We start from the raw sequence: 13838 nt of genomic DNA on the forward strand, positions 1-13838 counted from the left end.
AGAAATCTGCCTGCCTCTGCTTTCATTGTGCTGGAAGTAAAGACATTCACCACTACCACATAGTAACATTTTCTTAAAAACGATCATAAAAGCTTTTTTATCAGGCTGGGCAGTAGTACCTTACTCCTTTAATCCCAGCACTCAGGAGGCAGAGGCAGGAGGATCTCCAAATTCAAGGCCAGCCTAGTCTACAAAGTGAGTTCTAGAATAACCAATACTCCACAGAAAGCCTCTGTCTCAAAAAAAACCAAACAAAAACTGTTTAAACCTTTTATTTATTTCATAAAGGCTTTTTAAATTAACTTTCATGTGCAGGTGAAATAACTCAGCTGGTAAAAATGTTTACGTAAGCCTGACCACCTGCGTTCAATACTCGGAACCCACATGGTAGGAGAAAACTGACTCTCATGAGTAGTCCTCCAGCCTCCACACATAAATCATGATATGCCCTCCCCCAATAAACAAATAAATGTAGAAAAAGATAACATTCATTTGTTTAAAATATTTATTTTTATGTATATGAGTGACCTGTCTTCATGTATTCCAGAAGAGGGAGTGATGTGATGGGTACCAATGGCTGTGAACTACCATGTGGGTTCTGGGAATGGAAACTTAGCCCTCTGTAAAAATAACAAGCTATAGAACGAGTTCCAGGACAGGCTTCAAAACAATACAGAAAAATCCTGACTCAAAAAACAAAATAAAACAAAACGAAACAAAAAAAGAATAGCAAGTGCTCTTCACTCATGAGGCATCTCTCCAGCCCAAATCCCTTTTTTCCACCCTCGTTATTTTTTTCCATTTTTTTAAATTTTTTTGATTTCATTTTACATTCCAACCACAGTTTTTTTTTTTTTTTTATTTGTTTGCTTTTGGTTTTGTTTTGTTTGTTGTTGTTGTTGTTCGGTTTTTTTTGTTTGTTTTGTTTTTTTGTTTTGTTTTGTTTTCCGGGACAGGGTTTCTCTGTATTGCTTTGGAGCCTGTTACTCCAGCTCTAGGGAATCTGACACCCTTTTTTGGCTTCCTCAGGCACCAGGTCTACACAGTGTGCATATAATGTGAATGCAGGTAGTCACACGTAGACACAAAATAAAAATAAATAGATCTGAAAAAGAAAAGGCGCTTATTTTATTTACCATTAAGGAGGTTGGAAATCTAAGCTTGAGCAGCCCAAACTATCCTTTGGTGGGGGTTCCTTTGGCTCAATCACAGTGACACAGAGTGTCATGGTAGGAGTGTTCAAGAGGGAGAGATCAGTTGACCAGACCAGAATCCCAGAGAGAATTCAGGATGTGTAGCAACATTCTCCCCTAGTTACTTACCAGTATCTTTTGAGAACATGAATCCCAGGGTGCTTCTCTAATGACGAGTGACATCTCACTAAGCCTCATCTCTTAAAGATCCTACCACCTCAGCAGCATCTCACACAAAGCTTCTATATGTGAGTGCTATCCTTTTAGCATGTGAATGTATTCATCTGTGTATCTCCTATTTCTAGCAATCCTTTCTCCTACAGTTGATGGTTTCCTCTCTTACCTCTGTTCTCTAGGCCATGATGGTGGAATGATTGTATTTAAGCTGGAACGTGAGCGTCCCGCCTATGCTGTTCATGGCAATATGCTGCATTATGTAAAGGACCGATTCCTACGTCAGCTGGATTTCAACAGCTCCAAAGATGTAGCTGTGATGCAGTTGAGGAGGCAAGGCTGATCTATTTTCCTTTCCAAACACTTTCATCTGTTGTACTTCCTCAAGCAGGGCTCTTTAACCTTTTGTGTCTCAGCTATCAGATATAGATTCCCACTGAACAAACTTCCTCTGACAGACGCAGAGGTATCCATGAGGAGGATGGGATGTCCCTATTGGGACTGCTAGTGGCCCTGTGCCAAAGACATTCTCCTGCTAATGCCTGCAAAATCTCTTACAGATCACAGAAAGCTAGCTAGAGTGTAGCCCAATTTGGTAATATAACTTTTGGCCTTTGTCATTTATGTCTTGAGGAACCTTGTGGCAGAGTGGGGTGATAGACTTAAATGACTACATTCGGTATAATAAGAAAATAATGACGGTTTTTTTTTTTTTTTTTTTTTTTTTTAAGAAGAGTTGTAGTTTATTAGAACTCTACCTTTAAAGCAAAATACCACAACCTTAAAAAGCAGAAGTGTGTCTCTGTCACAGTTAGCTCTGAAGATATGATAACCTCTGGGATGCCTGGCCAAAGGAACTGTGCTCTGAATGCCAGCAGCAGCATGCTGAAACATTCATGGTGGCAAACACTGGCATGTAGGCTTGATAACCACCCACTGGCTTCACTGTGACAAAAAGATGGGTTTATGTGAACAGTCCCAGGGACAGAAGAAAACAGGCAGAGAAATCCCATTATTCTACACTGTGGTGTCCACTGCAGTTATGCATAGGAATTTGTACCAGGCATAACTATCACCATTCACCACCTTCTGATGAAAATGGCCTTGTGCTATTCTTTGCCATTTGAACCATTAAGTAGTTGAGTTTTAATGAAAAGAAAAAACACGGTATCTGTTTTTCCTCAGTATAGAAGTAGTGAGCATGTGTGTACTGAACGGTTATGTAGACATTGAGGGGATAATTCTTTTCTGTTTTTATACCTATTCTATTCCCTCTTTTTTTATGTAGTGGTTCCAAGTTTCCAGTATTCAACATGTCATACAATCCAGCAGAAAATGCAGTTCTACTGTGCACTGTAAGTAATTATGGAGTCTCTCTAAGTTCTCCATAGTTTTTGTAAGTATCTTATTGCCCCTAAAGAACCTCTACTGGCATTGTTTGTTTTTTCAAGCCAGAGTTTCTCTGTGTATCTTTGGAACTCTCTCTGTAGACCAGGCTGGCCTCCAACTCCTCTGCCTCCCAAGTGCTGAGATTAAAGGCATGCGCCACCACCACCCAATCTCTAATGGACTCTTAAAAGCTTTTTTCACCCCAGTACTGAAAATTAAATATGTAGGCACATGCAAAGTAAGTTGTCCCCTCTCCTGATAGAGTTCTTGACTGACATTTTGTAAGAGCTAACACAGTGGATACTCAGAGGCTCACACTAAATGATTTCAGTTATCATAAACTTATTAAGGATTTGTGAAGTGGTCGGAAGAATATTTGGAATTGTTGTTGTGCACAAGAGGTGCCTTTTCTGTCCCTTCTGCTCAGGTGAACACAAAAGACATGTGTTAGAAAACTCTTTTCAGTGAAGTCACCTTCCAAGTTATCAGGGCTCTACCCATTTCCTGCCACACAATTTAAAAAAAAAAAAAAAGAAGTGGCATTCTAACTTTAGTACCCTGGGGGCTGAACACAAACTGTTTTCCTTATATAACTTTTTATAGGTCATTTTGTATCTAGCACTACCATGTTCTCATGATGGTTTTCTTGAATGTTTTTTTTAGATCTGTTTTGTTTTCCTTTGCTTTTCTTTTGTTGTTGTTGTTGTATTTTTGTTTTGTTTTTGGAGACAGGGTTTCTCTAACAGTCCTGGCTCACTTTGTCGACCAGGCTGGCCTCAGACTCACTGAGATCTGCCTGCTTTTGCCTCCCAGGTACTGAGATTAGAAGCATGAACCACCACCACCTAGCTTCCTTTTCTTTTTTTTCAAGTACTTTTAAGTTGACAAGTGTATTCAGATGAGGTACCAGGTTCCTCATCTTTTAATTTGTGGAATATAGAGAAATCTTTGTCTTTATTCAGATGATATCTGCATTTTTTAGAGGATAAAGAAAATAGTGACATCGTGCTTAGTTGTTTGGCTATGAGCATTATAATTCTTACATATGAAAATAACTAAAATATCCTTTGGGTGCAGATAATGGAAGTATACATTCAGTTTTGTATATGTTGCAGTAATGTTTTCTCTGTCAGAAAAAGTGTGTTCAGTGCTGCTCGCTAAATATGTTTTCTTTTTCCCCTACAGAGAGCAAGCAATTTAGAGAATAGTACCTATGATCTATACACCATCCCCAAAGATGCAGACTCCCAGAATCCTGATGGTAGGTGCTCTTTGTCTTCTCTACTCTGCTTCCAGCTCTCCTCACCCATATCATCTTCTGTTCAAGTTCTTCACATCCCATTTGCAGGCTGTGGCTACATCACTCATGTCTGTTGGCAGGTGCTACTGACAGTTGCACCATAGGCAATTGTGGTGTGAAATATTCATGTTCTGCCTCCATTTTATTACCCCAGCTAGATATATATATTTTATAATTTGGTTATTAGAAACTCTCCATTTTCTCTTTCAGCACAGCATGTTATCCTAGATTATTGTCAGCTGATATGACTTTCACCCTAGTAGTTTCATTTATTTAAAAATGTGGCTCCAGTCTTACAATGTCTCATCCTGGGACTGGGGATTTATTCTCGCCTATCTATATCCAGATCCGATTTGCTTCCTTTGCCTGTCAAAAAGATGAGGCTGCTAACAGCCCCATGACCCACCTGGGATCCCAGGATCCAGCTGAGACCCCTGCCTGCCTCTTTCATCACCACCATCCCTTGTTGATGTCCTTACTATTAGAACTTGCTGACAACACTCTCAGAGTAGTTTAGAATCTCATTTATGCGCGTTTCAATGCAGTTCTGCAGTAAATTTACAGGCTTTACCCAGCCTGAAGTTTATTCCACAGGCCCTGTCTTTACTTGTACATTTTGATATTTTATATCCTCCAAAGTTCTGAGAAATACTTTGTTAGGTCTGTCCATTTTGAGAGTGCCAACAGGTCGTTATTATTGTAATACTCTAGTTTTGTTTTTTAGAGGGAGTATGAGACAGGATCTAACTGTGTAACCCAGATCAGCCTCGCGCTCATGGTTCCCCTTAGTATTGGAATTATACATTATGCCAACTCAGTTTACCCTTATAATTGTGCTCAGGGTGAGATAACGAGAGAAACAAGAAACCTGTATATGTTTGGGATCCATAAAGTAAAATCTCCCTCACAAATGAGTCAGTTAAGCCTTCCTAACTAAATAAACTTGTGATTTGATGACTTCCAACCCACCTTGATTTTTGTTCTTTTTCTTATCCATTAACAATCAATAGAACTTCCTTTCTCCATCCTTTAAGAGGGATAATAATTATAAAGGTGCGGTCCAGTAGTGGACATCAGAGAGGAGAAAGCAGAAACTAGAGTAGTATGGGTTGTGATAAAAATTTGTTTTGTAAATTCTTTGACATTCCAGTTACCACAAAAGAACAAAGTAAAGCTGGCCAGCATGTTCTATGCTGTTTTCCATTGGTATAACTGATAAAACTGTTTGAATATATTCTTTACAAGTTTCTCAGAGAGTAGAGTAGCCATTTCAAAATTCTAATCAGCTACAAACTGAGGAACATTTTATAACTCTCCTCAGGGCGATAATGCTGAATTGACATTCACAGAGCAACAGCTTGATGCTGTGTTGCCCAGCACCGAGCCTGTCAAGATTTAACTGGAAGTGCCTAGTCCCACCCTGCCCGACTAGGGGGCCAGCATTAGCATGTTAAAAGCAGCAGAGCAGCTGCGTCCTGGGGTGGGGTTCTGTCACTTCTCCAGCTTGTGTAGATGGGAGGCCTTAGACTTTGACAGGCTGCTTGCTGTGCCTCAGCTTGGCCAGGAAGGCCCTGCTCGTTAGCTTGATGGAGTATGCTGTCTCCCAAGATGGGCAGGGTTTCTGCCAGTATGTGGTGCTGGCTGAAAAGCAGCCACTTGGCCTGGAGATAAGAGCCTTGGCAGGGGTGGGGGCTGGAGTTTGGAGAAAACCAGTGGGGAAGAGTCACTGGCAGTAGCCTGAGGTTATGGCTGAATTAGTTAAGAAGCAGCTGAACTGGCGAAGCCAAAATGGCAGCTCCATGGCACCTGACTCTGTCACCTGCTAGTGGCTCACCACATGCTCCCACACTTTGGTTTTGTTCTCCTCAGCCCCTGAAGGGAAACGATCCTCGGGCCTAACAGCAGTTTGGGTTGCTCGGAATCGGTTTGCTGTCCTAGATCGCATGCATTCGGTGAGTTAAGGCTAAAAGTGGAAATCAGCTTAGGGAGAATGGTAGCAGTGTTCAAAAAAGAGCACTGTTTTTCCGTAGTCTTAGTCTCTCCAGAGCACTTGTGTTCCTTGGGTACTGGGACCCTCTCTAGCCTTAGCCCTAGACTAATCCCTTGGGAAGGAAACGTTGATTTGTTTGGGTTGATGTTACCAGGATTCAGGGCTTCTGAACTTAGAGGACCATCAGATTTTAAGTATATTGTTTACATGTAGAGATTTTCCTCCCTGTCCCACTCCCTTTATTGGTATTTAAAATCTAATAGGTTTAGAGAGCTAGGCATAGTGACCCACACCTTTAAGGCGGAGGGAGGCAGATCTCTGTGAATTCAAGGCAAGCCTGGTCTACAAAACGAGTTCCAGGGCAGCCAGGGCTACACAGAGAAACCCCACCTATTAATTAATTATTAAGGTAGGCCCAACTCAGGATAAGCAAACAGAGAAACCCTACCAGTGAATGAATGAGATAGGCCCAACTCAGGATAAGTAAAGGTCTCCCGATAAAATATTCAACTAAAGCTTAATTTCTGACCCTTTTCTTTCTAACTGGTTGAAAAACTCAGATTTAGGTGAATATTTTTTGTTGTTGTTGTTTGCTGTTTTTAAGTCCTGGGAATTGAATTTAGGGCCTTGTTCATGCAAGGTAAGTGCTCTGCCACTAAGGTATATTCCCAACTTTCATTTTCAGTTTTTTGTTTGTTGTATAATTTTGAGAACTAAGACTAGGAGGATCTATGTAGACTGGGAATGAACTCACTTTGTAACCCTGACAGGGCTTGAATTTATAATCCTACCTCAGCCTTTCAAGTGACTGAGATTACAGGCCTGTACCATGAGGCCCAGCCTCTCAGGGTTTCTTTAAAGAGAGGTTAGAGGCCATTGAAATGTTTCAGTGGGTAAGTAAGGACCCTTACTTACCAAGGTAGCTGACCTAAATTCAATCCTTGGAACCCATGTGTAGAAAGAGATTCTACACATTCTTTAATTTTTCTTTGACCCCCCCCCACAGGTGGGCACCATAATGTGTGTGTGTGCACACACACGCGCGTGCGCGCACATACACACACACACACACACACACACACACACACAGGGGCTCAATAAACAAATAAAATGAGAGAGTTGGGGAGGGAAGAAGAGAGAAAAGGCAAAGGTTAATAAGGTCCTGGAGTGGTCTTGGGGGTCTTGGAGTGATCAACTTGGTGTATAAATGACTTGAACAGGGGGGAAAAGAACTCAATATTATTGAAGAATAATTGCTGAGGGACATCATTAGCTGTTAGTGTGTTTATTCATGTCTCATAACTCCACCTGTACTCATTTCAGCTTCTGATAAAGAATCTGAAGAATGAGATCACCAAAAAAATCCAGGTGCCCAACTGTGATGAAATCTTCTACGCTGGCACTGGCAACCTCCTGCTTAGGGATGCAGACTCCATCACACTCTTTGATGTCCAGCAAAAGCGGTAACATGATAGATGCCCCTGACAGACAGATGGAGTGAGGGGCAGTAGAAATCTTTAATGAGGGCTTTTTTTTTTTTTTTTTTTTATAAGCTTGCCATGTGGCCAAGCTGCTTTTTAGACACTTAACTCCAAGACTGTTTGTAGTCCTCTTTTGCCCTCCATGGCTAGCTATTCTACCACCCTGTGCATACTCTCCAGTATAGCAAGGGGCTATGTATTTAGGTATTTTTTGTAGTGCATATCTGAACAAAGAATGCTTTCAGGTCTTAGAATGAATGAGGACACAAATTTGTGAAACTGATAGGTGTACATGCCTATAGAAGGGAATGGAAGGCAAAGAATGAGGAAGGAGGCAGTGCAGGCTGTGTGCCAAAAGACATTTTAGCTCACTGACCTACAGTTGTTACATTAAGAAGTTGAGTTTTATGTTAATTAAAGATGGAAAAAGACATAGATCATACCTTGAGACAAGGAAATTAGGCCCATTCATGATTATGTTTCTCTTGCTATCCCAGGACTCTGGCATCAGTGAAGATTTCCAAGGTGAAATATGTTATCTGGTCAGCAGACATGTCTCATGTAGCACTACTGGCCAAACATGGTAAGACTTCATTATATCCACCATCTTAGAGCCCACCTCCTCTCTGCCAGTCTATAGCACTCACCCTGTCCAACAGAGCACTCATGCCCTTTGCCTCTTACAGCCATTGTGATCTGTAACCGCAAGCTGGATGCTCTGTGTAACATTCATGAGAACATTCGTGTCAAGAGTGGGGCCTGGGATGAGAGTGGGGTGTTTATCTATACCACAAGCAACCACATCAAATATGCCGTCACTACGGGGTAAGTCAATTACCTGGGACACAGTGGGAGAAGGTGTCTTCTCAAAGATATAATATTCTCTATGAAAATCTAACAGGGCATATGTGCTAACGTGTGTGTGTGTGTGTGTGTGTGTGTGTGTGTGTGTGTGTGTGAGCGCGCGCGCGCACGTGCATGCGTGCCCGTACTTACATACGTGCATGAGTGGGTAAAGGCAGTTTCTCACAGGCCAGACACCCTAAGTTCAATCCCCAGGTTCCTCACAGTGGCTGGAGCCAGCTCTTGATAGTTAACCTACCACCTCCCCCCTCTACACACACACACACACCTGCATTATGTATACATACAAACACACATATATAAAAATTTTTTCAAAACTTAGGAAACAGTATAAAGGACTAGGGAGGGACCAGTGAGATAGTGCAGCAGGTTTTTTTGTTTTGTTTTTTAAAAAAACATTTATGAGCCTGGCAATCTGAGTTTGACCCCAGAGTTCTTATATAGGTGGAAGGAGAAAACTATCTCCCCAGAGCTGTTGGCTGACTTCCACACATGCACTGCAGCACACATTTCTACACTCATTGTACACACAAATATACTGATTGTTTCTCTGTGTAATAGCCATGGCTATCCTGGAACTTACCAGGCTGGCCTCGAACTCACAGAGAGCCACCTGCCTCTGCCTCCCAAGTGCTGGTATTAAAGGCATGTGCCACCACCGTCCGGCTATGATTTGTTATTTTTTAAGGGAAACTGGTCAATGGTAGCATGCTTTCCTAGAATGTCCAAGCCTCTAGGTTTAGTCCCTTATATTGCCAAATGTAAAAATGAAAAGTTCATAACATCTGTTCTGTCATAGAAAAAACTAAAATCAATTTCAAACACTTCTGTCTGTACCATCGTTTAAGTAGCACTCAGTGAAAGGGTAGCAAGGAAAGACTGTTCTAACTTTGTTCATTATTACTGGAGTTCCTCTCACTTCCTGAAAATTGTGCCTTTTACCCCTATTCGTAGGGACCATGGGATTATCCGAACTCTGGATTTACCCATCTATGTCACAAGAGTGAAGGGCAACAATGTATATTGCCTAGACAGGGAGTGCCGCCCTCGAGTACTCACCATTGATCCCACAGAGTTCAAATTCAAGTTGGCCCTGATCAACAGAAAATATGATGAGGTATGAAACAAGGAAACCTAACAAAATTCATTAAAAGGCCATGCTCCTTTTTCCTTATAAGCAATCTCCATTTCCTGCCTTCCAAACCAAATGTCTAGGTACTGCACATGGTGAGGAACGCCAAACTAGTGGGCCAGTCAATCATTGCTTATCTCCAGAAGAAGGGTTATCCTGAAGTGGCCCTGCATTTTGTAAAGGATGAGAAAACTCGCTTCAGCCTAGCTCTGGAGTGTGGAAACATTGAGGTAAGAGGAATATGGTCATGTGTCCAAGATAGCTGTAAAGAAAGGGAGAAGCTTAATAGAGTGCTAGGCATGAGACTGGTTTATCCTGGGCTCGTGTCTTAGCCAGAGTGGAATTTAGGATGTTTTTTAGGTAAATTGAGCCATTTTCCTGTTGTTTCTGCTTCTTCTGTCTCTTCCTCCACCACAGTATTTCTACTCCTTTGACTATTTTCTTTTCTTTCTTTTTTTTGGGGGGACGGGGCGGTGGGTTGGGGGGGTGAATTCAAATTTGAAGGAAGTTTTAAATACTGACCAAGAGGATGAACTCTGGCCAGATCCACTCCTGGGTTCCCAGGAGATGGCCTCTTGTTTATTTTCAAACTAAATTTAAGAATTTCTAAGCTAGGCAGGGGTGGCAAACACGTTTTGATCCCAGCATTTGGGAGGCAGGGGCAAGTGGCTCTCCAAGTTCGAGGCCAGCCTGGTCTACAGAGAGAGTTCCTGGGCAGCCAGGACTAAAACACAGAGGAATCCAGTCTGTAAAAACCAATTAAAAAAAAAAAATTAAGAATTTCTAGTATAGAAGTAAGATAGTAAGAAATCCAAAGAATATGCTTATTTTCCTTGATGCTTGGCATTCGTTGATGGATGAAGTACTTACAGAAGGATGGGGTCCAGAGAGCACAGGCATTGTTTCAATGAGGAAAGGACTTAGGAAAGCTACTTTTTCAGTTATGCATTTCATTTCTTCTCTTACTATTTCCTCTGCCTTTCCTATAGTTCCTGTGGAGCTTCAGAACTAGCAGATAGGAAATAAGATAGCATAAGTAAGGACTATCTGTGGAGTATGTTGCTGATAGGTGATTGTACTGTACAAGTAGATTTCAGAGGGCAAGAACACTATAGTGTGAGTCTTCATTTGTGAACCCAATCAAATGTACATAGAATTCTTAATCAAAATCAAGTAGACGTAATGATTGCAAGTAGAGAGAATTCCTTGGGAAGTGTTACAGACAAAAGTTTTGATGGCCTCCCCTGGTTTTAAGTCAAGAGTGCCCACACTGAACACTGACATGAGAATTCTTTAGATTGCTCTAGAAGCAGCCAAAGCTCTGGATGACAAGAACTGCTGGGAGAAGCTGGGAGAAGTGGCCCTGTTACAGGGTAATCACCAGATTGTAGAAATGTGCTATCAGCGAACCAAAAACTTTGACAAACTTTCCTTCTTGTACCTTATTACCGGCAACCTGGAGAAACTTCGAAAGATGATGAAGATTGGTGAGTTCCCTAAACTAAGGTTGGGAAATGTGGGACTTGTGGGGAAGGAAGATAGAGGAGAGAGATCTCTAGAGAGAAGGCTTAAGTTAGTTTCTCATTGGCTTTATGCAGCTGAGATCCGAAAGGACATGAGTGGCCATTATCAGAATGCCTTATACCTGGGTGATGTGTCAGAGAGAGTACGAATCCTGAAGAACTGTGGACAGAGTAAGTATCTATCCAGAACTCACCAACTACTCTGAGACCTTTGCAGTGTTTTTTTTGGAAATTGCCCTTTATTATATATTTTGTGTGTATATGTGAAAAATGATACTATGTTTAAAATTTTTCTTCTAAACCAAATGGTGTTGGAGTCAGACAAGGAGTCCTGGTGCTTCCTTAACATCCACTGTAGACATTAGACTCATGCAGTTTAAAGGACTTGATTTGTCGTTACTGTTGTTTGTTGACAACTCAGTGTATACCAAATATTATGCTAGAATTTGAGATCTATTAATTAATTGAGATCCTAGCACTCAGGAGGCCAAGGAAAATGATTTCTATGAATTTAAGGCCATCCTGGGCTAAGAGTGAGACTATCTCAAAAAAAAAAAAAAAAAAAAAAAAAAAAAAAACAAAGAGCTGGAGAGGTGGGTCAGCTGTTAAGAGCCCTTGTTGCTCTTGCAGAGAACCTGAGTTCAGTTTCCTGTATAGGGGCTCACAACTCTACTTAACTCCAGTTCCGGGGGGATCTAATTCCTTCTGACTTCTGTGGGTACCAAGCATATTCATGATGTACGTACATACATGCAGGCAAATCACACTTAAAATATAATAACTCTATTATAATTTAAGTACTAGATGTAGATATAGGTTGTGATAGAGGGGAATCATCTATCACATGTTCATCAGTCGTGTTATTTTCATTGATGAAAAGCAATGAACTAATTCCTTTGTAAGAACTTATCAGTCCAAAGCCTGGGAGTCAGAAATAGGCAGATCTCTATGAGTTTGAGGCCAGCCTACTCTGCAAAGCGAGTTCTAGGAAAGGCTCCAAAGCTACAGAGAAACCCTGTCTTGAAAAACAAACAAAAATTAGAAAAAGAGATGCACTGTGGTAGCACATGCCTAACCAAAAAAACAAAACAAAACAAAAACAAAAAAAAACTTAAATATTCCTAAATGAAATCCAAAATTTGAAATGCTCCAAAATCCAAAGAATATATAACCCTGACTAGTCTGGAACTTACTAGCTAAAATCCAGCTTCTTAAATGTCAATACAATGCTTAGAAATTTCTGAATTTATCTGGGCAGTGGTGGTGCATACCTTTAATCCCAGTATTCAGGAGGCAGAGGCAGGCAAACAGATCTCTGTGAGTTCAAGGCCATCCTGGTCTTCAGAATGAGTTCCAGGGCAGCCAGAGCAGTTATACAGAGAAACCCTGTCTTGAAAAACCAAAGAAGCTGAGCGTTGGTGGCACACACCTTTAATCGCAGTACTTGGAAGACAGAGGCAGATGGATCTCTGTGTTTGAGGCCAGCCTGGTCTACAGAGCTAGTTCCAGGACAGGCTCCAAAACAATACAGAGGAAACCAAACAAAAGGGGAATTTCTTTTTTTCAATTTTATTTCATGTGCTTTTGTGTTTTGCCTGCATGTATGTAAGCATAAAGGTGTAGGACTACCTGAAACTGGAGTTTACAGACAGTTGTGACAATGTGTATCCTTGGAACCTGTCCTGGAATTCGCTCTGTAGCCCAGTCTGGTCTCGAACTCACAGAGATCCGCCTGGCTCTGCCTCCCAAGTGCTGGGATTAAAGGTGTAAGCCATCACCACCTGGCTTTAATTTACTTTTTAATAAATGTTTAATGTATAATAGACTCTGATATTAAATACTTCTAGTAAGTGGCAAAAGAAGTGACAGTGAACTCAGATGTTAAATAGGAATGAAATCAAGGGTCACTGTCATCAGGCACAACAAACCAATTTTTTTTCCTCCTGAAGCCTCATTTTGCTGTTTTTTTTTTTTTTTTTTTTTTTTTTTTTCCATTTTATATACCAACTCCAGTTCCCTCTCCTTCTTTTGCCCCCCTCTTCCCCTACCCTCCCACTCCTCGGAGGGGATAGGGTCTTCCTTGGGAAATCAACAAAGTCTGGCATACCAAGTTGAGGCAGGACCAAGCCCTCCCCACTATATCAAGGCTGAGCAAGATATCCCACCATAGGGAGTGGGCTCCAAAAAGCCAGTCCTGGTACCACTGCCAGCCTCCCCCCCAACATAACTGTCATCCACATTTCAGAGGGCCTAGTTCAGTCCCATGCAGGTTCCCCAGCTGTCGGTCCAAAGTCCGTGAGCTCCCACTAGCTCAGGTCAGCTGTCTCTGTGGTTTTCACCATCATGATCTTGACTCCTGACCCCTTGTTATGTAATCCCTCCTTAGGCACCCTCTCCACTATTGCTAGGAGTCTTAGCTAGCATCATCCTTGTGGATTCCTGGGAATTTCCCTAGCACCTAGTTTCTCCCTAGCCCCTTAATGGCTTCCTTGAAGACAGGGTCTCAATATAGTGCCCTCGCTAATCAGGAATCCACTGGATAGAGCAGGTTTCTTATTTCCCTCTTAGCTTTGCTTTTAGCTCAAGTTTTTTCTCTTTGTTTTTATTTGAAAACTGTACTTTTTCATACATATTTTTAGCATGCTTCTTGGGCCATTTCAGGGACTTCTTGCCACATTTGTGGTGTCTATTGCCCCTTTCCCACTTGTATTTTAAAACAACCGAGGGAACCAACTCCCAACAGGTTGTCCTCTGGCCTCCATGTGTGTACTGAGAGACTCCCACAAGAACAT

General features: G+C 41.5%; 1 protein-coding gene across 2 annotated transcripts in view; it reads left to right on the forward strand.

The window, feature by feature from the left end:
* Window positions 1-13838, forward strand: part of Copa (COPI coat complex subunit alpha) — a 46638-nt gene that overhangs the window by 23811 nt on the left and 8989 nt on the right. The window contains exons 11-21 of one of the 2 annotated variants that reach the window (XM_051186297.1): window positions 1550-1700; window positions 2656-2722; window positions 3942-4017; window positions 5926-6008; window positions 7370-7509; window positions 8025-8110; window positions 8187-8352; window positions 9346-9508; window positions 9607-9753; window positions 10821-11010; window positions 11122-11217. In XM_051186297.1, coding sequence (XP_051042254.1) covers window positions 1550-1700; window positions 2656-2722; window positions 3942-4017; window positions 5926-6008; window positions 7370-7509; window positions 8025-8110; window positions 8187-8352; window positions 9346-9508; window positions 9607-9753; window positions 10821-11010; window positions 11122-11217 — 1365 coding nt within the window. The remainder of the gene's footprint in view (window positions 1-1549; window positions 1701-2655; window positions 2723-3941; window positions 4018-5925; window positions 6009-7369; window positions 7510-8024; window positions 8111-8186; window positions 8353-9345; window positions 9509-9606; window positions 9754-10820; window positions 11011-11121; window positions 11218-13838) is intronic. The other variant, XM_051186298.1, reaches the window with a different exon arrangement.

The sequence above is a fragment of the Phodopus roborovskii genome, unplaced genomic scaffold, assembly GCF_943737965.1.
Source record: "Phodopus roborovskii unplaced genomic scaffold, PHOROB, whole genome shotgun sequence".
NCBI classification, from domain to species: Eukaryota; Metazoa; Chordata; class Mammalia; order Rodentia; family Cricetidae; genus Phodopus; species Phodopus roborovskii.